The 23,156-nt window shown below is 33.3% G+C and overlaps 2 protein-coding genes across 3 annotated transcripts; one reads left to right on the top strand and one right to left on the bottom strand.

The window, feature by feature from the left end:
- Nucleotides 1-357: 357 nt before the first annotated feature.
- LOC110799001 (pentatricopeptide repeat-containing protein At4g32450, mitochondrial-like) lies at nt 358-4,841 on the top strand. 2 transcript variants are annotated; one of them, XM_022004201.2, is made up of 3 exons: nt 358-617; nt 1,370-3,716; nt 4,293-4,841. In XM_022004201.2, the coding sequence occupies exon 2, from the start codon at nt 1,404-1,406 to the stop codon at nt 3,690-3,692; it is 2,289 nt and encodes a 762-aa protein (XP_021859893.2). In that variant the 5' UTR covers nt 358-617; nt 1,370-1,403; the 3' UTR covers nt 3,693-3,716; nt 4,293-4,841. The 2 variants fall into 2 exon arrangements, with proteins under 2 accessions (XP_021859893.2, XP_021859894.2); XM_022004202.2 differs by having other exon boundaries at nt 377-617; nt 4,308-4,841.
- Nucleotides 4,842-8,699: 3,858 nt separating this feature from the next.
- On the bottom strand, nt 8,700-11,335 carry LOC110798999 (3-ketoacyl-CoA synthase 6). The gene is made up of 2 exons (XM_022004198.2): nt 10,446-11,335; nt 8,700-9,755 (listed from the first exon to the last, which is right to left on the bottom strand). Exons 1-2 carry the CDS (start codon nt 11,142-11,144, stop codon nt 8,982-8,984), a joined length of 1,473 nt encoding a protein of 490 aa, XP_021859890.2. The 5' UTR covers nt 11,145-11,335; the 3' UTR covers nt 8,700-8,981.
- Nucleotides 11,336-23,156: the final 11,821 nt, after the last annotated feature.

The raw sequence follows: 23,156 nt of genomic DNA, 5'->3' as shown, positions 1-23,156 counted from the left end.
AGTATAATTTTGATATTGATTTTTGGGTAGCCTGGGCTGCGGCGGTGGTGGAGTAACATTAGTTAGGCTGTCATGGTGTTTGTTTGATCGAGTTTGCACTGTCGATTTTATTTTCAGTTAATATAATTCCATATACCCACCTCGCCCTTGAGTATGAGAACTCCATACCATAGAGGTTTTGAAGGTGGGTCCCCAAATTTTAAATTTACTCCTATAAAAATAGTAAACCAAACATCAAGTATGGAGTTGGATAATTTCAAACACATACGTAATTTCAAAATATGATGAACTAAATACACCCTTAATGATTTAATTTCCATTTGTCTACTTGGGCCAGGCCCAAATTTGTAGCACGGTTTCGAATATAGGCTATGCAAGTGTGAAATACAGAGTAACTGAGATTTTCTTCAACCTATCTTCTTCAACCTAATTTCAGTTTTCTGACGGAAAAATTTTCATACAATCAGCAAGTTTGCTTGGGAAACGTGAATATTAGATTGAAATCTCGTTTCCCATTCGTTTCCGGGATGAATTCAGTTTCAAACACGTCTCTATTTTTCTGAAACGGTTTCGGCGCGCGTTTCCCGGTTTCCCCGTTCCAGGACGTTTCGGAAACGGTAAGTCGTGATTTTTTTGGCGTTTCCGTGCTTCGTAGATGATTTCTTCGTTTCATTGTCAAATTGGCCTTTATGGATTCTTATTGTTTTAATTTTTGTGTTGAACTTAATTTGGGAATTAGTAGTTGGTTAATTTAGGTTTTGGGAACAGGGAACATGAAATTCTTTAATTTGATAAATTAGGAAGTTAATTCGGGAACATGAAATTTGTTGACTGAATAAATTGGTTAATTTGTGCTTGTAGTTTTATAGCCTAGGTATAGATACAATGAAGCAATTTCGTTATATTTGGGGGCATTCTTCCCTTATTACATTAAGGAAAACAACATTTTGCATTACCATTTTATGCAAACATGTGATGAGAATTTGGAACACCTCCCCGGAATTTGAAAGAGATAGTCTTTGTTCTACTTTAAGGTAAGAGAGAATTTTGTTTAGAGCATCTCCAATGGTTGTAGCTAGGGACTTGCTTGCAATTTATAGAAATTTCAAGCTATTAGCTTGACCATTGGAGTTGAAATGATAAAATAGCGTTGCTTGAAAAAACTTGGCCAATGAAATAACATTAACTTAAATTAAATTTAAATATTGATTGACAAATATGACTACATTAACTATCAAACTAGTAGCTAACCACTAGGGTACTAATTAGCTAGAAAGGGAATTAGCTTGAAATATTATGTGGCATGACAAGCTAATTTAGAAATTAGCTTACCGTTAGAGATGCTCTTATATGGTTTGTCTCTTTGTAGGAAATTTCATGAGCAAATTCGAGTATAGTTCCAGATGAATAGATACTGGCCACTCTTTTCCAAATTTAGACGGTTCCATAATCGACATTGTGATCTACATATTAGTCGGCGTAATGATATTGCTTCTTGTCAAGGAACAAACGTAGGAGAAATTGCCTTTTGTGGGAGACAGTATTCTAGTGTTGGAGTGGAACAGATTCCAGAAAATAACCAGGATATTCATTCAGATGGGATGTATGAATATCCTCGAAATCTTAATGACTTACATACACCAGGTGATTCCGGTCTTAGAGCTGCGAGTGTAAATTACAAGCAGAATACAGGACACTTTCAGCATCATTCTAGCCCAACAAGTCATTATGTTACAAATGAATGGACGAGTCCACAAAATCTTGGTCACCATAGAGTGGATACAACAGCATTTCAGCAGACTAGTAACCACCAGACTCTGAGTACTGGTCAGTATCAGCAAAGTCCAAGTAATATGTATATGGAAAATGGAGTAAAAAACCCTACTGGTAATTACCAGCAACAACATGTGGATGGTAGATCTAGTTGGAATTCACATCACCAACCAGATGCTGGTGGATATCGCAATACTAATTTGGGACCTCATCAACAGAACTTCAATGGATCTCATCATCCTGTAACTCCTAACACACTTCCTCAGCCACAAGCAAGTGCTGCGCCTCATAATATAGGAAATGGAGTAGCAAACCCCCCTGGTAGTTACCAGCAAGAACATATGGACAGTAGTTCTAGTTGGAATTCACATCACCAAGCAAATCCTGGTGGATATCGTAATACTAATTTGGGACCTCATCAGCGGAACTTCAATGGATCTCATAGTCCTATGACTCCTGACACACTTCCTCAGCCGCAAGTAAATACTACGCCTCATAACATGGGAAATGGAGTAGCAAACCCCACTGGAAATAATCAGGAAGAACGTGTGGACAGTAGATCTAGTTGGAATGCAAACCACCAAACAAATGCTGGTGGATATCGTAATACTAATTTGGGACCTCATCAGCAGAATTTTAATGGATCTCATAGTCCTAAGACTCCTAGCACACTTCCTCAGCCACAAGTAAGTGCCACTCCTCATTGGCAATCAGTTGAAAGTGATGAATTTGATGATGTTGAGGGCACACTTGAAGAGTTGGATGTTTTCTGCGAGGATTGGGATCTTGAACATGCTGTAAAATCCATGAGAAAGCTGAGCAAGAAAGGAGTTTATATAGACATGCCTCGTTACTTGATTCTGATAGATGCATGCGGGAAGGCCAAAGCTCTAAAAGAAGCTCAAGATGTTCATCAGAATCTTATCAAATTTGCCTCTCCTGTTAAAGTTAGCATCTTTAACAAGATATTGGAGATGTATGGGAAATGTGGTTCAATGGATGACGCCTACTATACATTCAACAATATGTCTGAGCGTAATTTAACATCATGGGACACGATGATTACTTGGTATGCTAAAAATGGTCTTGGAGAAGATGCCATTGATATGTTCACCAAGTTTAAGGAAGCAGGGCTGAAACCAGATGGTCAGATATTCCTTGGTATATTTGATGCTTGCGGAGTTCTGAATGATGTTACCGAGGGATTGCTACATTTTGACTCAATGACCAAGATACATAGCATTACTCCGACCATGGATCACTATGCCAGCATAGTACACATGTTCGGCAGTGCAGGTGATCTAGAAGGAGCATTGGAGTTCATTGAGAAAATGCCTGTTGAGCCTAGTGTAAGTGTCTGGGAAAGCCTAATGAATATTGCTAGGGTCCAAGGAAACATTGAAATGGGGGATCGTTGTGCTGAAATAGTGAAGCAGCTGGATCCTGATCGCTTGAGCAAGGAGTTGAAAGATGGGCTCCTGCCGGTTAATGTTTCAGACACTCCGAAGAAGAAGGTGAAGAAGCATAATCCATTGGCACAGACAAAGCATGAATACAGAGCAGGTGATCGATCACATCCAGAGAATGACAAGATTTATACAGTTCTGAGGGGAATAAAAGAATCAGTAAAAGAAGCTGGGTATGTAGCAGAGACCAAATTTGTTCTTCATGACATTGACCACGAGGGCAAAGAGGAAGCTATTATGGCTCATAGCGAGAGGCTTGCTTGCACCTATGCACTTCTTACCAACCCAGCACGCATGCCACTTCGAATAATTAAAAACCTTCGTGTTTGTGGGGATTGCCACAATTACTTTAAGATAATATCAAAACTCGTAGGTAGGGAGGTTATCATGAGAGATGCTAAGAGATTCCATCATTTCAAAGATGGAAAATGTTCCTGCAATGACTACTGGTGAATGAATATGTTTTGACAGCCAAAGGTAATAATGCATCACCTTGTTCTTGTTATATTTTTGTAACATTTCTCTTTGAAGAGTCTGTCTTGGCATTTAATTTATGTTTGATATTCTTTCAGCACATTCAAATTTCAAAGTAACTTCCTTCACTCCCACATAGGATTGTGTCTAGACAAGGATGAAAACCTACATTTTCTGAAAATGCTAAATTGATTTCACTACATTCTCTAATTTATTTTTCACGGTAAGTCTTGTCCTGTGAACTAGCCATTCAACTCATAATTTTTTAATTTTAATGGAACATATGTTATCTTTTTTGGACATGTTCATTTTATCTTATACGGAGTATTTTTTTCTTTTTAATTAAAATTGCCAAATTAAATTTAAATACTTCGCATAAATTCTGCATTAAAACGAAACTTATTTTTTGAAGTATTAAATTGAACTGAAATATAGTTAAAAAACTATTAGTAGTTTAGTACAGTATATTGAATTTTATTCAATACTAGGTCTTTGTCATATTTGAAATCCCTGAGAATGAGTCAAGTATGAAAATTTGTTTGGATGAATTTGTCATTGCAACTGGCCATTTATGACCAGGTTCCTAAATCACAGAAAAGTGAACTGTTCGTGGCTAGCCAGCTCCATGGTCTTGCCCACCCTCAAATTGTGTCAAGATAAACACTGATGCTCACTGTCTGCAAGGGACGAAGGCGGGGCTTGGGGTTTTTGTGCGAGACGGAAATGATGAGTTGCTTGTGACTTCTATGAAGAAGATCGAGGCTACTACACCAGAAATTGCGAAGTGGTTTGTGTACAACCGAGTTTTGATCAAGAGTGATGCCATTGATTTGGTTCGTGCAACAAACAGTACGTATATGTGTTTCCTTCTTTCCCTCCATTTGATGTTTGAGGATATTAAGAACTATAGCTTATTGTTAGATTTATTTGTTACAAACTACAAAGTATTTCACATGTTTAACATGCATATAATATACAAGTAATATTCTAGGTCACTTAGGCAAGGTGGGGACACATATGGTAGTGATGAGCATATTTGTATTGGTTACTTCCACAGAGTCTCTTTAGCTTTGGTGAAACTTGATTTACATTAATAAATTGCCCGGGCTTACAATTCCTTTAAAAAAATCACGAAAGGTGACCAGTTTTTTAAGAAAATGTAACAAAATACCTCTTTAAGAATATGAGTTTTAAAAAATCACCATAAGTCTAAACGGTAAGTGGGAGTATTCTCCATAGCTTTGGTTGTACCTTCTGATGTTTTTATTTTTACTGATTTGCTCATTTGGAAGTTCAAATGAGTAAATAAACAAAAAGGTCAGCTCTGGATGTGAGTACCCGGTAAAGGTACAACCATTTGTACCTAGAAAAATTGCCACGTTTATTAGACGGAATTTCGACAGTTGTAACTTTTATTGCCCGTAGGCCATAGTTGATCGTCCTTCACAGTATTCTCTCCTTTTGCCACTTTTATTGTCCTCCTTTTTATCAATAAATTATCCCAACTAAGAATTTGCTTGAAATGGAGTATTCTCTCCGTCTCAAAAATATAGTCTTTTATTCTAAATTAGGCGTCCATAATTATAGTCTTGTTTTCTTATTTGAACATACAATAGCTATATTAACCTGATTTGGAACCCTCACACACAAAAAAAAATAAAAAAAATTGAAAACCTCCCTATGATATATTCCTTTTTACATGTATTATATTCTACTTTCACATCATTAATGTACTATGCTTCAATTTCTCAAATACTATATTCCATGTTTTTTAAAATCTGTCTTTTTATTCAAACAAAACTAAAATCTTTATAATTTTTAGGGACGGAGGGAGTAGCTTTTAGGGAAGTAGTAGTAGTGAAGTTGAGTACTTCAGCTGAGAATTGTCAAACTGAATAAAACATTAATGGCAAAACTACTTTTTATGGTTGGTTCGCAGAGTTTTATAAATTACCAAGTATGAAAAAATTGATGACGTGTAATGTATTAAACTCCACAAATATAGGCTAATGTGGGAAAATAGTATGCCAAAAGCAGAATAAAACAAACTTGTTAACAAGTTTTATGAACGGGCTAAAAACGGAGGTAGTATAAGCTAAAGTAGGGGATACGTTTATAGAAAACGAGTAATGTTGTTGTTGCATTGTACTAGTATGGGGTTTTTGATAATAATGACATTTGCCAAACTTAATGATTTTTCGTATTAATTAGACCAACTAAAACTATGTCCTACATATTGATATTCAGTTGGTCGATGATATTATTAGGCAATTACTACATATAAAAAATCACTGGATCCGATCCCCACCCTCCAAAATTTAAACCGTATAGTTGGATAATCCTGTCAAACAGTTGGATTTGGATCCAACCATCTTTATTGGACAAGCCCAGATTTTTAATTGCTATGAAAGTAAGTTTACTGTGCGTTTATTAAACGATTGTATAGGATGATAATGTTATCTGCATTGTCTCACATAGTCACATGACTTCATGAGAGAATGAGAATAAAATTGGATTTGGATCCAACCATCTTTATTGGATAATCCCAGATTTTTAATTCCTTTAAAAGTAAGTTTACTGTGCGTTTATTAAACGATTGTATAGGACGATAATGTTATCTGCATTGTCTCACATAGTCACATTGACACAAGGAGAGAATGAGAATAAAATATTACTGTGACATAAAAGGTTTATGCCTTCATTAACTATGTAGAAAACTGATTTTTGCACACCTTAGTTGAATTACAGAAATTTGCCTCTCATTTTACTATGGGTGTGCGAAAATCAATTCCTTGATATGAGAAAATCATTTTCCCTGACATTTGACATGGGATCCTTCTTTTTTTATGTGACATGAGGTCCTTATTGAGTTCTTGAATATTCCCTCTGTTTCGGAATACTCGACCCCGTTTGACCGGCACAGAGTTTAAGGAACTTGAATTGACTTATTTAATTTAATAGGTAGTAGTTGATAGTGGGGTATTATTTTAATGTAGTTAGTGGGAGGTGGGTTAAGAGGTGGGGTTGGGGGAGAGTAGGGGTTGAATTTTTAATTATTTTTTGTATCTAGTAGGGGGTAGGTGGGTTAATAGGGGTAGAGTGAGAAATAATATAATATTTTTAGAATATTTCCATTTTTAGAAACAGGTAAAGTATTAAGGGACGGCCCGATAAGGAAAACAGGTCAAGTATTCCGGACGGAGGGAGTAACTACATAGTACAAATTTTTTACATTTATCACTATTGGATCATCATTTTTTCATGAAGGATTTTGGAAAATCCATCTGTATGACTGTATCTATATATGAACCAGCAAAAATGAGTGTAATAAATTCATGTCAGAATATATTTCTGGGTGTTTTTATATCAAAACATACAGTAAACCAAAGGGTCATCTCCAACATTTTTGAGGTAATTAATAATTAAAGGAGTTGGCAACTTGGCATTGGCACAGTTTCAACCTCCACTTAAATTAATTTCCATCATTTTCCATGAAATTTGTCCTGTAAACTGATTTATTTTTGACATAATTACATACGGAGTACTTTATTTTAAGGGGCTTACTAATTACCGCCCCATATTACTCAAAACCGCCCAATTCATTTACTCATATACCCTCCTTTGTTTACCCTCTCATTTACCCTCTTACCTTCCCATCCCAAATCTAACCGCCACCGCTGGCCACCATCTCCGGCCACCAACGCCACCATCACGTCGTCGACGACAAAATGGCCGAGTCTTCACAAGAGTTCTGTTTTTTTTTTTTTTTTTTTTTTGGTCCGATTTTTTTTTAGAAACTTAATTTTAGCTTGTACCATGGTATAGGCTTATGAATTTTAAACTTGTACCATGGTACAGACTTATGAGTTTTTAGCTTCGACCATGGTATTGACTTATGCAGTTTAAGCTTGTACCATGGAATGAGCTAAAAATTCACAAGTCTGTACTATGGTACAAGCTAAATATTCATAAGTTTATACGGAGTATTATTTAAGGTTTTGATTTGTTGTTGCATTTGATTAAATGTAATCGGAAAAAAAAAATAGAGACTTATGCATTTTTAGCTCCTTCCATGGTACGGGCTTATGAATTTTAAGCTCCTTCCATGGTACAAGATTAAATTGCATAAGTCAATACCATGGTCGAAGCTAAAAACTCATAAGTCTGTACCATGGTACAAGCTTAAAATTCATAAGCTTGTACCATGGTACAAGATAAAAATGCATAAGTTTCTAAAAAAAAATTCCGCACAAAAAAAAAAACTCTTGTGAAAAGTGGCCTTTTTGTCGCCGACGACGTGATGGTGGTAGCCGGCGGTGGCGAGAGAGAATTGGAAAGTAAGATTAAGTAAGGGTACTAATGGAAAATAAGGGAAAATAGTAGGACGGTTTTGAGTAATATGAGGCGACTTTTAGCGCTCCACTATTTTAATAATTCTTCAGTGTTGACTTTGGACAAATATTTTTCTTACCAGATACAGTAACTTTGGACCGTGCCAATTTTGATTTTAACCAATAAAAGTAACTTTTTATACTCTCTTGGTCGTTCCATAAATATTGAAATGTTTACACGAAAGTTTCATGAATGTTGTAACTTGTTTTTCTTTTAGAAAATCCAATGTCATTCCTTCATGCTATTTTTTTTATAAGAAATAAAACTCAGACGGATTATCTGAAATCATCCTTTCAGATGAATACAATAACTTTATGCAAATTAGATAGAGAATAAAGAGAACAATAAAACCTACGTTCAAACCTCGTACTGTCCAAACCCAAGTTTCAAGTAAACTTGGTAAATAAACTTCAAAAATAACCAATGATATTTCAATTGACAATTCCCAAGTATCTTAATCCCAAGTAACTATTTGGATGTTGCGGCTAATTTTATATGGGTTTCGTGTTCCCCTCTTACGCTACACAATTTCTTAACTTATGCACTGAACATTGCAAAAGTTTTGGGACGATATACTAATTATGAAAAAGCATATGATAATAATATAACAGTGTTTAATTTTTCCTTGTGAAATACAGTACTAGTACTAGTACATCATGGAGAAGCTAAAAGTAACACGAAATATGATCTATTGATTTCTTTAGAAACCTTAATTTATGACAACTAAACTAAAAATTAAAATTATCCCAAAAGGATGTTCTATTACCCCCCTTTGTGCTGATAATAAGAGTAATTAACCACATTAAGTTGATGTAACAATAAATATAGTGATGACATGAAAGAAAAACAACTGTTTTTGTGTGTTGAATTACCCATCTACAGCTTGACAATTTCGGGTATATCAACCGGATATCGGTCAATGCAATCGTCCCAAGACCCACCCGTGGGTGTTTGAATGGTACGGTTACACTTCCAAATAGCACTATTGCATTTGAAACCACTTCCGAAAGCTATTTGCCAAATACGGTCACCCTTTTTCATTCTCCCTTGAGCCTCAATATAGCTAAGCTCATACCAAAGTGAGGATGAAGAAGTATTCCCAAACCTATGTAAAGTCATCCTTGAAGCCTCTACATGTTCGGTCGAGAGTTGGAGGCTCTTTTGAAGCTCGTCAATCACGGCCCTACCACCGGCGTGGATACAAAAATGCTCGAAAGCTTGCTTAAAGTCCGGTATGTAAGGCTTCCATTTCGGGTTTACGATTTTCCTTCCGATCAGAGAAAATAAGAATAGAAGTTGTTCCGAGGCTGGTAGGACTATTGGCCCTAAAGTAGTGATGTTGGACTTTAATGCCTCACCGGCTATTGCCATTAGGTCTTTTTGGAGTGAGATACCAACTTTGCCTTCGGGATCTTCCTCCTGGTAAACACACTTAAAGGCTTTGTCATCCGCACCCTTGTGGGTCCGGACAACATGCATCAGTTGATATTTGGACCTCTTTTTCTCCTTGCGTTTGTTGGATAGTAGGATGGCTGCACAACCCATGCGGAAAAGACAATTGGGAAGGAGCATTGCTCGCTCCTTCCCTTGGTAGTAGTTCGGAGTTATGATCTCCGTGCTAATCACCAAGGCATTTGAGTTCGGATGAACCTGCAATCCATGAATTATATGAGCATATAGAAAACTAACAAATGAACATATAGAAAATTTGCTAGTCTTATTTTTCCAAAAAGGACTTTACCCTTTCTGACCCAAAAACAATTTTGGCATACTTAATTTAGTTTTATCGAATGAATACGTTAGCTAGCATTAGTCGTTGTACCGAATTTACTCTAGAAAAAGTTTTCTGGTTATATACTCCGTAAAAATTCACAATTTTTTGTTAAAGTCATGTATCTCATGGGAACAAATTTAGTTAGATACGAGTACTAAGTATGTAGTTAGACCTTAATCTAATTTTATCAACGATTATATTTGGTGGCAAATGTTGAAAGTGTCAATTAATTTCGTTTTGATCCAACAACTTAAATTGAACCGTACCAAGATCCTCCCAACTACTACTAGCAACTTGTTCCGGATTTAAATGCCTCGAAATCAGTGAAGAGCCTATGAAATTTGATAGTCACGGACCAATATTCATTGCGAATTAAATGCAATTTTTGATGTCCCAACAAATAACTTAACCACACTTAAATTTCGAAAGATATCGGCCTACAAGAAGTGGGTAGCTGTTTTAAGTTAATCATACTTAATTTCGAGAAATACTTATTCCAACTGTTCTACGGTAATTTAAAATAGTACGGAGTTGCAAAAAAAATATATCGACCGATAGAAAGTTACCTGCAACAGATCCCGTGCTAAGTCGACGGAAATAGGACTGCAGCTACAACCCATGCCGGACAAGTTAAAGCTCCTAATATTACTCCTAAGCTTGTATTTGTTGACGACCATGGCGGATAACGACGGAGTTGGAGAAAATAAGCTACAATTTACGATCAAAATATCGATATCTCTCGGTTTAACCCCGGTTTTCTTCAATAAATCGTCCACACTAGAAAAAATTACCATCTCGGCTTCACCTCTTGCTGCCTCCATTGTAGGCTTAGGATTAACATAATGAATAGCCGGGGGTAAACATGTCTCTTCACCTAACCCGGATCGCTCCAAGATCCGTGTTTGAAAATTGACGGCCTTCGGGTCGTCCTTCAAGTTGAGCCTATTATGTTCCATGAAGGTTGCAAATGGGACCCGGAATATATACGGGGGTCTAAACGTTGAGTAGTCCACTAAGTAAACTGGTCGAGGTTTGGACATGTAATAAACCGTAAGGACGAATACTAAGAAAAAAGTTGATAACATGACATGAATCATGTCCAAATTGAGTGATTTTACGAGAGATATAATCTCTTCGGGCCCGACCCGAAGGATCTCGACGACTATACCCGCCATAATGGGTACAAGAATTAGGCTTAGAAAATGGTTCACTAGGTAAGTGTAACCTAGCTTCACATACTTTAGCCTTACTGATTTAGTCTCCATATAATTTTATTTTTTAAATATTTCCCCCTCTTTTTTTTTTTTTTGGGAAGAAAGTTTTTGAGAAAATTTCAAGTTAAAGCTATAGGAAAAATGAGGAGGGGAAAAAGGGGGAATATAAAGAGAGGCCAAAGAAGAGAGCAAGCAATTAAATGAGGGCAGATGGGAAGATATTCAATGGAGGACGTCTCAACATCGTGCAACGCTCTCTTAGCTGGGGGACTTTATTGTATTATACGTAGTATATTCATATTAATTAATATTGTTGGGAAAAATATATATTGTTGAAAAAAGAACATACGAATTAATGTATGTCCGTTAATATCTTATCAGACCGTCTTATACTTACTTAATTGTCAAAGATCATGATCAATACATTATACTTCCTCCGTTTCAAAAAGATCTTTACAGTTACTATTTGCACAAACTCCAATGCAATATTTAACTACTAATATATCCAATTTCGTATGTGAAAAAATTATAAAAATTTGATATTGTGAAAATACATACCAAGACCAATCTGACAAGATCTTACATGTAACATTTTGATGTATATAATAGTGAGAATTTACGGTCAAAGTTTTTATAGTTAGGGCACATTTTCCAAAGCGTAAAGAACTTTCAGAAACGGAGGTAGTACATAGTAGTATGTTACGGAGTAGTTGTGTAGGAGGACGATGATGTGTCATGCGGTCTAATAAATTACTACCTGTCAAACGGTATTTTACAAGAATGTGGTTGTATATTTATGGCTAGTGAGTAGTACTCCCTCCGTCCCTTAATACTCGACCCGTTTTGACTTTTTGCACTATTCACATAATTCACTTTGACCCTATTTTATTTCTAGTACATGAAAATAAATGTTAGTATATAATATATTGTTGGCTTCATCTTAATATATATTTTCAAAATAGTAATATTTTTATAAGTTTTTATAATATGTAGTTAAACAAATTGGTGGTCAAAGTTGTGCATTGGCAAGCGTATCTGTTCAAAACAGGTCGAGTATTAAGGGACGGAAGGAGTAGTGACTAGCGAGTATTGGCTAAAAAGACAGTAGACATATTTTGTATATCATTCATAATAATATAATATCGTGCGTATTTAAGATATACTTGTATGTTGTATCCAAAATTGGTTAGATGTCACATAATATCATATCATATTTAAGCTTAATCAATATCGGTCACAGAGTAGATGTTAAAAAGCAACAAGATTTATAACGTCACTACGTGTTATTGGCCTACTATCGAAGATCAATCTCAAATTCTCAATTGAAAAGGACGCAATTATTAGATCTTTGAAAAAATGTCTATATTTGGGGATATTATTAACAAAATAACAAATAAGAAATGGATGTCGTTTTAATTTTTTACATTAAATAAAAGGTTTTGTTATTCGGAGTTCAAATGGTTTAAAGTTCTAAAATTGGTTTGAATTTGGATATTCCGACAAAATTATAAGAGTATCCCAATGGTCATGTTCATAATTTTTTTAGCTACTTTGGAGTACATATGAGCAATTAGCCAAGTTAGAAATTAGCTCTACAAAGCTAATTAGCTTGGAAAAAAAGTACGGAAAATAAATTGTTTATTTGATAAACATGTGAATTGAATAATAAAAATAAATTAAAACAAATGGTTAAAAATTCAAGCAACTTGCTAACCATTGGAGCAAAGCACACATGAAAAAATAATACGGAGTAGCTTTAAAATATGACGTGGCAAATAAAAGCAACTTACCAATTTGCTTACCATTAGAAATGCTCTAAGTTGATCGATATCTTTACATGTATAACATTTCTAATGTTAGTTATTATGATAATGAGCAAATAAAATATTTAACATTAGGATGGTAAGGGTGATAATAAGTTTAAAACATCTTTTTATTTAAAAAAAATTTAGCGTACATCTCTTAGCATGTATTAAAATATTTAACTTAAATTTACCAATGATTAATTGTATGCGTAGTCAATTTCTATTTAAAATATGCGTCTTATATTGAATGTGGATATGTATTACGGCCATTTATCTATGCTTTAATATTCGAAGTAGTATTAAATATAAATCTTAAAGATTTCGTTGATTTATAAACATGCTAAAAATACTAAATAAAAATAGAAAATGTGAAAAACATGCATAATTTGTACTTATTTAAACGTTACGTAAATTAAATGTGGTGCACTAAGTAAAATTACCATTTACAATGAATATTCTGTGAAATATAGCATAAATATATATACTATGTAAGTTTCCAGGACACTACGTGTATGCTTGCATGTGTCATGTCTACATGTTTTTGTAATCTAAATATTGATATCATGAACTTAAGAAATATGCTATATATATAATACAAGACACTATGATATATCTATCTATATATCTATCTATATATATACTGAAATAGAGGAAATCAATGTGGTGATGACAAATGTCACTGTATGATTCGCCTCTCTTTTAATATAAATAATTAAACTTAAAATATTTAATACACTTCGTATATTTTTTACTTAAAACTTCTAATTACTTATGGTAATAAATCAATTTCACTATGAAATACGCAGTATTTATTTACTTATGGCAATAAATTTCTTAATTTAATCATACTACTAAAATAACATGTTGAAATATATTGTGTGTGTATCAAGATTGATCATTGGCTAAAAAAAATAATACTAAGAATCTTCTTCAATATCCCAATATTTACAATATGACAATAATCTGTTTAAATAAAAATAAAAATATTTTAACAAGGTTGTCTAAAACATCTTTTTATTTAAAAAAAATTTAGCGTACATCTTTTAGCATGTATTAAAATATTTAACTTAAATTTACCAATGATTAATTGTATGCGTAGTCAATTTCTATTTAAAATATGCGTCTTATATTGAATGTGGATATGTATTACGGCCATTTATCTATGCTTTAATATTCGAAGTAGTATTATCAAGGTTGTGTAAATCATGCTTATTGAATTTTTTTTGAATTACTTTTTATCTTTTCTTTTTCGAATTTATAATTTCTACTTAGGATAAATTGTTTCTTACCACCTAAAAATATCGAAAAATTATTTTTTACCACATGAAAAATGGAAAAATAGATGAAAATGTTATGCAGGGGTCACAATAACGGTAATACTTCTAATATGTTATATTCTTCCACGATTTCATGTATTTAACTCTATTTTCTTCAGCCGCTTCCTTATTTTCCAATAATTTACATAATTTTTCACCACCATTGATTTAAAAAATTGATAAAATTTAATGGAAGTAAAGAAGGAATGGATAACGAAAATCGATGTGGAGCTATGCCGCTCTCTGATTTGCCTTTCTTATGCTTGATTCTATCACCTATCTCCCAACATACCTATTTTTCTATTAAATTATACTCCATCCGTTCCTAAATCCATCGAGAATTTTTCACTTTATTAACATTTGGGTGTAAAATGTGAACATGAGTTGGTAAAGTGGGCCCTTGAAAAGAGAGATTGAGGGAGAGCAAGTAAGAAGATTTACTAAATAAGATATGGGGCAAACAAATAGGGACGTCCCAAAAAAGAAAATGGAGTAATCTTTTATGGACGGAGGGATATAAGCTTACAATAATAGCTTATCACATAAAATTATGTGAAAAGACTATTGCAACAATTAAATACGGACGAAGAGAGTAAATATTATTATGTTTTGTTTTGTTTAATCAATTATTCTAATAAGACACTGGAGTTTGTATAAGACTCTATAGTATAATTTTAAAATTCAAAACTCTCTTACAAAAAAAAATTGTTGATTCTATGGATGGGTTTGAGGCGAGTGTGGATACACGAATGGGTGGTAGACCAGGGATGAGTTTATTTTTTACACGTTAAGAAGGAGATTGGGAGGGGTGAGTTCCTTTCCTATCATGGGTGACGGGATAGGGATGAGAGTTTTAGACGAGTACGAGTGTGGAGACCCCGACCAACCTCAAATTCATGACTAGCTAAATAAAGTAAATAGTGGACTAGATGTTAAGTGCTCGGGTAAATATAAAGTGACTAAGTAGGTATGACTATCGAAGTGAAAGATGGACGAGAATAACATTATGATTGACACATGTGATGAATGGAGATGAAAATAATTTTGTTTATGTACCCTTATTTATTTATTTTTTAATAAATAAAACATAGAATGGGGTAATATCAAATTTATCATTCCTTAATTTTAATTAAGAGAATAACTATAAGCTATATGTGTCCAAATTATAATGTAATCAGACAACCAAATTGTCAAATACTATAGAACAAAGTTTTAAAATTCTAAACTCTCTTATTACCAAAAAAAAAAAAAAATGTGTGGTCAAGCCGTCAAGGGCTAGATGTGACACATGTGGTGAATGGGGAAGAAAATAATTTTGTTTATGTACCCTTATTTGTTTTCTCTTTTTAATGGATAAGACACCGAATAGGACAATAACAAATTTATCCATCATTAATTTTATTCGGGAAAATATCTATAAGATATATGTGTCCAAAGTATAATTCAATCCGACAACCAAATTGTCAAATACTCTTAGAGTTTTAAAATTCAAAACTCTCTTATCATAAAATAATGGCGGGTTCATTTGCCTAGGGCTTGGTTTGAGGCGGGTGTAGATACATGGACGGGTGATGAAGCGGTGTGAATTTTATTTTCCGCCCACGGGGGGTCGGGGGATTAGGGTGGGGATGAGTATTGTACATATTGTGGTGACGGGCATGAGGATGAGAATTTTAGAAAGGTACATGTGTTGAGGGACCATTCTCACCCCGCTTCGAAGTTATCTCTAGCTGAATAAAGTATATGTGTATGACTATCGAAGTAAAGAGCGGATGAGAATAAATTTATGTTTGACATTGAATATGAAAGGGGAAGAACGTAAGTTTACCTATATATATACCTTTAATTTATTTTATTTGTTAAATAAATAAGACACGAAATGGAGCATTAATAAATCTATTCATCATTAGTTTTAATAAGAAGATTTTCTATAAGCTTTATTTTGATGATAATTTTCTATAGCTATAATTTAGATATGCAAATTTAATATTCATTTAATAAATCGTGCATCGCACGGGTACTATACTAGTTATATATTCTAACTTTTGCATTTGAATATGCACTTTTCCAAATTGGATTAATGTTAGTTATTATGAGAATGAGCAAAAAAAAATCTCAATCTTCATTATATATTCTAACTTTTGCATTTGAATATGCACTTTTCCAAATTGGATCGAAAACTAATTTTGACACTACATGCACTTTTCTAATTAAATTTGGTGCAAATCGATCGAGTGTTAACTTTAGCTGGACTTTCACCCAAATTGACCTTCAATGGGTGATCATTTGTGTATCATTTGATTGACATTATAATTCCATTAGTGCTTTACGCTTACTATTTACATGAACTCCAATATAATATTTAATTATTTATATATCCAATAGTTTGAAAATTATAAAAAGTTAATTTTCTGATACATACCGAGACCAATCTAACAAAATCTTACATATTACTACCTCCGTTTCATTAAGTTATTTACGCTTAGATAAATGTGTCAAACAATCAAAATTTTGGCCATAAATTTTCACTATTATATCTATAAAAAATAATCAACTATTTAAATAAATTTTCACTATTGTATATCTAAAGGTCTTGTTAGATCCGTCTAAATGTACTTTATAAATATCAACTATTTATAATTTTTTGCCATACATAATTGGATATATTAATGGTCAAACATCGCACGGTGTTCATGCAAATAGTAAATGTAAAGATCTTTTCTGAGACGGGGTAGTACGTTTTAATGTGTATAATAATTGAAAAAAATTTAATACTTTGGACACATCTTCTAATGCGTAAATAACTTTTAGAACGGATGTAGTACTCGATATTTATAAAAAAATATTGTTGACGAAGTATGTATATCAATAAATGTTTTTTTTTTTTTTTATTAATTATCATATTCTATGTACTACTATGTACTTCGTAATAACCAACATAAGTTGGTGGAGTTGGTGAGGAACTTAACTTGTGACTTGGAAGTCATGATGCCGAGCCTTATCAACTGTGAAATCGTAAGAGTGGCTCTAACGAAGACATGCGTAGCAAAATGTGGTTATGCAACCGGGTGCACAATGCTATTGATAACTGCATGTGCACCCTGTTTTTAAGTGAACATTTAGTTCAAATATAAATTAAGAACATATTGTTTATATCTAAAGAACATATAATTCAAATCCAAAGAACATATATTAAAGTATTTCACGTGTATGTGTACATTAAAATCATGTTTCATGTTCATTTGGGTGTTCAATGAATGTTCATTATGGTGCACAATGAGCACTATGCACCCGGGTGTATAATCCATATTCTGCGTGCGTAGTTAGGCTTACTAACTTGTGATGGTATTGGTTCAATATGGTCTGTTCTTCGTACCTAATTAATTTTTTTGTATGTATACACTATTTTTTTTTTTGGTTCTACTACGAGGAGTTCCCACCGCATTCGGCGAGGTAATCTCCCGTGGGAGTTTGCATGGGTACCTCGATGGGCAGCATCCCTCCCAGTTGAGATTTTTTCCATTCGCAAGGCTCGAACCCGATACCTTGGTTAAGGAGCAAGAGACCCTTAACCGCTCATGCCAACCTCAATTGGTTGTATGTATACACTATACCTATGTACTTCGTAGGAATTCACTTGTTCTTATTAATTAGTACTCCGTAATTACGGAGTATTTTTCTACTATAATCATACTCATATAAACAATTTATCTAAGACGACGGTTAAACAAAATAAGCAACCCTGGATCACGATACTTGGATTGGAGTTATTTACGTTGATATTTTCCATTTTTTTTTAAGTGTGAATGATAGTATGTACTTACTGATAACTTTTAGTTGCAGTAATTAGGCGGCAACATTATTTATTGGTATGTGCTTTAAGTAGTGCCACGTTATATGTTCTTGATTGGCTCGTATAACTTCAACGACATTTGATTTCGGCACACTCTGAAAATCGATTTCGGCACTTTTGATGTCAATAGTGCTAAAATCAATTCCCAACTTCAACGTATAGTAAATTTGTTATTTGTTTGACATAAAATTGAAATTGTTTGGTATTCGTCGTAACAAAATGAACATGTATAGAAACACATAAGTTCTCAAGAATTCAATAACAATGATACACCCATGTTTTTCACACATGTTAACAATCTGAAGTGATATGTTAAACAGTATAAATGGGGAAATTTACCTCAATAGAAAATTTCCACCATGTTAACTTAGATAATATAATACTAGTATTGCTATAATTTCTAATAGTTAACACTGAGGGTTTGAGGACGAAAAGTCATTGATTATTCAAATCTTTTCTCCCCATTTGTACTTTGTATTGTCCGACTGTATAAGCCTAAGAGTTATCATTGTGGGATTCGACTTTACTCGATCATTCGGACTTGTAATTAAACCAACTCTCTAGTCGCATCCTTTCTAGCGGGTACATATTATGCCTCGAATCCATTGATTTTTCATTTCCCGTTATCTCAAATTTACTCCGTATCAAATAAGTAACAAGTCTTAATCAGAGGAGGATCGAGGCATTAATTAGTAAGCATTAAATTTTACGAGTAGTTTGGAAAAAAATCATCAAAAGAGTGTTGAAAGTTTCGCATGGAGGGCAAACAATACTAAAAATGTGTGATGATGGTCAATTAAGCTAGGTAGCTAGCTTGCTTTGATGAATTATGGCATTAATAATTCTTGCATTTCGTATCTTAGTTGATGGATGAACCCCCATAAATGGAGTTTTAGTACCTTTCTTCACATGCATCATTTGCTCATCATTATAATTTTTCCATATATATACAATGTTAATTTAATTGATTAACAATAAAGAAAAAGCCAACTAGTAACTTGCCACGATTATCTACATTTTGTTTTTTTACTCAGTTTCTAAAACGTATAGTATTAATTAGAGTATCAATATTTTTAACTACGTATTTTAAATATAATAATAATAAATAATAATAAAAAAATCTCACATAACCGACATAATAACTATTTATGTTCCTGAAAGTTTCCTATACTTACTATATACATGAACTCCAGTGTAATATTTGACCATTAATATATCCAATTTTATTTGAGACAAAATTATTAAAAGTTGATATTTTGAATATTGATACTTAACTAACAGAATATCACATATTAATGTTCTTGGAATATGACTCATCAGTCTTAAAAGCAGACGCAAAACATTATAACATTATGGCCCTGTTCGGCAAAATTAGCGGTAGCGGGTAGCGGTTAGCGGTTGAGTAGCGGGTAGCGGTTAAAGTAGCGAGTAGCGGTGAATAGTAGCGGGTAACGGTTAGCTGTCAAAGTAGCGGTAACTAATATGAGTGTTCGGTAAAAGTAGCGGTTGATATTATAAAAATAAAAATAAAAGCAAGAATATTATTTAAAACTTTATTATAAATTTGTCAAACGCTACCCGCTACCTTAAACGCTACTAATTTTAACGTTTGACAAAAGCTACCCAACCGCTACCTCAACCGCTAACCGCTACCTAAATCGCTACTTTACCAAACACTTACAAATTTTACAAGTAGCGTCTTGACTAGGTCAAAACGCTACCCGCTACCTCAAACGCTACCGCCGAACACGCCCTAAAGTGGATGAATCTTAACAAATTCTTAAATTGAGTTTTGAAAAACTAAGACTCAACTTTAGACTTGGTGGGTGAGTTGAATTAAATAATAAAATAATATTGTAAATAAATTTACAAGTCTTAAATGAATTTGATGGATGAGAAACTAAAGTTGATTGAATCTTAAGGACCTTTAACAACAATTTAATTATTAAATATTAATGGAATGCTGTCATGACTTTTCAAGAAAGTCTCAAGACAAGACTATGTTAAATTGTTAATCTTGCTTCTATGGTCAAAGTTTTCACACTTTACACACACATGTTCCAAAGTGTAAAAAAAATTAAACTGAAGGTAGTACATTCTTATATACATAAAACTCGATAAATATTTATTATCGAAGTTTATCCATCTTTAAACGAAATATTTTAAACAGGACAAGCAAAAGAGAAAAGAATGAGCGAATAAACTTTAGATGCAAGTTGCAGCAGAAATTATAGTGTTGGCAATTCAGTTATTATTGTTGGATATCGGCAAACTAAACTCCAAAGTTTGATTACTTATTTTAGGAAATCGACCTAAAAATGCCTAATTAAACTACTACACCGTAACTAACGTCACTCAAGCTAGAAAAATTAACTTTTTTGGTCACTTTTCTTGTAAATGGGTAATTAATTAACTAGTTTAATACTCATCAAGGTGCTTGTTTGTGTGGACGATTACGCGAAATATTCAATATGGATTTATAATTGTTTAATTAATTAATTTATTATTTACTTCCATTCTATAGTGAATTACAAACTTTTGTATAAGGCGGTCTTACACAAAAGACCACATTGGTGTCATATAAGTTAATCATTGGAACTAATTAATTAATCACTGAAACTAATTAGTTAAATACTGAAACCAAATAGTTAAACAATGCAACTAATTAGTTATATAAGCACTAAAACTAGTTAGTTAAGCAATGTGGCAAATTAGTTAACCAATTAAAGTGGTCTTTATGGTAAGACGGTCTTTCACAAAAGTTGCCGATAGTGAATTCATCAATTTATATCATGCTTTTTATACGTGATGACTGATTTTTCTATTTACAAAGCTTTCTTCGTTTATTTTTAGATGTAATGGACTTATTAAGGTTACTTTACTTTGACGTTGTATTAAAGTTAGTGCATCAAAATCATATCTTATACAAGTCGTATTTCAATATATTTGTATATATATTTTGAAGAAAAATCAACTTTATCCAAACTTTTAAATGATAGACAAATTTCAGATGCCAGTTTAAGGCCCTGTTCGGCAAAATTAACGGTAGCGGTTAGCGGTTGAGTAGCGGGTAGCGGTTAAAGTAGCGAGTAGCGGTGAATAGTAGTGGGTAACGGTTAGCTGTCAAAGTAGCGGTAACTAATATGAGTGTTCGGTAAAGTAGCGGTTGATATTATAAAAATAAAAATAAAAGTAAGAGTATTATTTAAAACTTTATTATAAATTTGTCAAACGCTACCCGCTACCTTAAACGCTACTAATTTTAACGTTTGACAAAAGCTACCCAACCGCTAACCGCTACCTAAATCGTTACTTTACCAAACACTTACAAATTTTACAAGTAGCGTCTTGACTAGGTCAAAACGCTACCCGCTACCTCAAAACCCATATCATTATTGTTTAATCTGAAAGTAAAACATACGTTTGTCACATAGAATTCAAAATTACATTTTGCACTCTCATCATGGGACTAAAATAATATCCATTTGTGGAATTATTTTCTTTTCATGCAAGAAAATAATTAGAAAAAAGCTTGAACTAAAGAAGTAGACGCACAACACAAAGTCACACTAGAAAATAACCAGAGTTGACTAGTTATGTCATCGTCGAAGTCACAAGTATGAACTAAACAGCTAGATGCACAACCCAAAGGTAATATTTAATTAACTAAAAGGCTAAGCCGAGCTAATTAAATAATTGGTATACATGAGGTTTAGAATAATTCACCAAATATTATTGTGGTTTTGAACATACACATAATATAATGCTCACGAGGTATTATATACTCCCTCCCGTTGTTATCAGTGGCGGAGCCAGGATTTTTTTTTTTGGGTGTCGGCAGTGACGTTCCCAAGATTTTTAGAATGTTGTGTTTGGTGATATTCCACAACACACAATATATTACTATAAAAAAATGTATCGTCCTAAAATTAATCAATATTCATGTTACAATCGTACAAAATTATTACAATTATTCTCTACGGTTTTCATATGCGTGGTGAAAACCGAAAAGAATAACTTAATTTAAGAGAGCGGGTGTTTAAATTCAAAACTCTAAGAGACCAGTTGTTTCTAAAGACTGCACTCTTAGGGTTATCCCCCTATTCAAAATTTATAACCTAAGAGATCGGTTCTATATAATACCAGGCCTGTTAGCTCTCAGCTATAAGTTTTCTTTTCCCAGTTTTTTTTGGGGGGTCCACTGTTATTTACAGGACACAATTGAGTTTTGGACGCTATTCACACAAACCTCTTTGTCTTCCTTTTGCGATTTATATTTAAGGAATAACATAGTCGTGTGAGGTTTTATTAAAATCGCCCCAATAAATATTTTTTTAATATCAACTTTTTTATAATTTTTTCTAATTCATAATTGAAGATATTGATGTTTAAAATCGTGCATTGACAAACATGCCTAAATAATTATGTCATTTAAAAAAGAACAGAGAAATTATATTATGTAAAAAAAAAAGGTTCCCTGAAATTTGGCAGGTAAGGTGTTAGGAAGAGGGGAAGAAAAGACGATTCTTACTCTCAAATTACCCCTAACAGGGTTCGACCCTACGGCTATCATATGTAAACCTTTCTATTTACCCATATCGAGCAACGTACAACAAGTTATTATGTCTTAAATTTCCTTTTAAAATTAAAACTGATCGAGCTTTACTTTGTTCTTCTATTGGTCCACTTGTTATTATTAGATCTCTCATTGGTCAATTTTATTATATTTTAAAAGCCTCTTATTGGTCCAAGTGTAAATACCAATTAATGTAGATAGCCATTGTTGGTGCAAAGTGCAATGGTGTTCTCAACTTGTATAGACTATAGGATGAATACTTTTTTATAATCACTTAATTTTAGTGGTCCGTAAACATAAACACGTCAGTCAATGTTTATTTCTTTATTTTTTAAATATTTTTCTCAAGTAATTGGAGATGCAACACCCAACGGTTTGGAGATGACCCAAAGAATAAGTGACAAGTAAGCAACAAAATTAATTTCTTTATTGTTTTCTTTGATGAAATTGATTTCTTCAACTATTTTATTGATGATTGATTTTCTTGTTTTATTCATTGCATAAACACCTGTA

Source organism: Spinacia oleracea, chromosome 1, assembly GCF_020520425.1.
Source record: "Spinacia oleracea cultivar Varoflay chromosome 1, BTI_SOV_V1, whole genome shotgun sequence".
Taxonomy (NCBI): Eukaryota; Viridiplantae; Streptophyta; class Magnoliopsida; order Caryophyllales; family Amaranthaceae; genus Spinacia; species Spinacia oleracea.
The sequence above is the reverse complement of the archived record's forward strand: the minus strand, read 5'-3'. Positions and strand labels throughout refer to the sequence as shown.

Coding starts and splice junctions, on each gene's coding strand:
- LOC110798999 (XM_022004198.2), bottom strand. CDS start 11,144: ATGGAGACTAAATCAGTAAGGCTAAAGTATGTGAAGCTAGGTTACACT. Junction 9,756..10,445: donor TAGCACGGGATCTGTTGCAG/GTAACTTTCTAT, acceptor CATGGATTGCAG/GTTCATCCGAACTCAAATGC.
- LOC110799001 (XM_022004201.2), top strand. CDS start 1,404: ATGAATAGATACTGGCCACTCTTTTCCAAATTTAGACGGTTCCATAAT.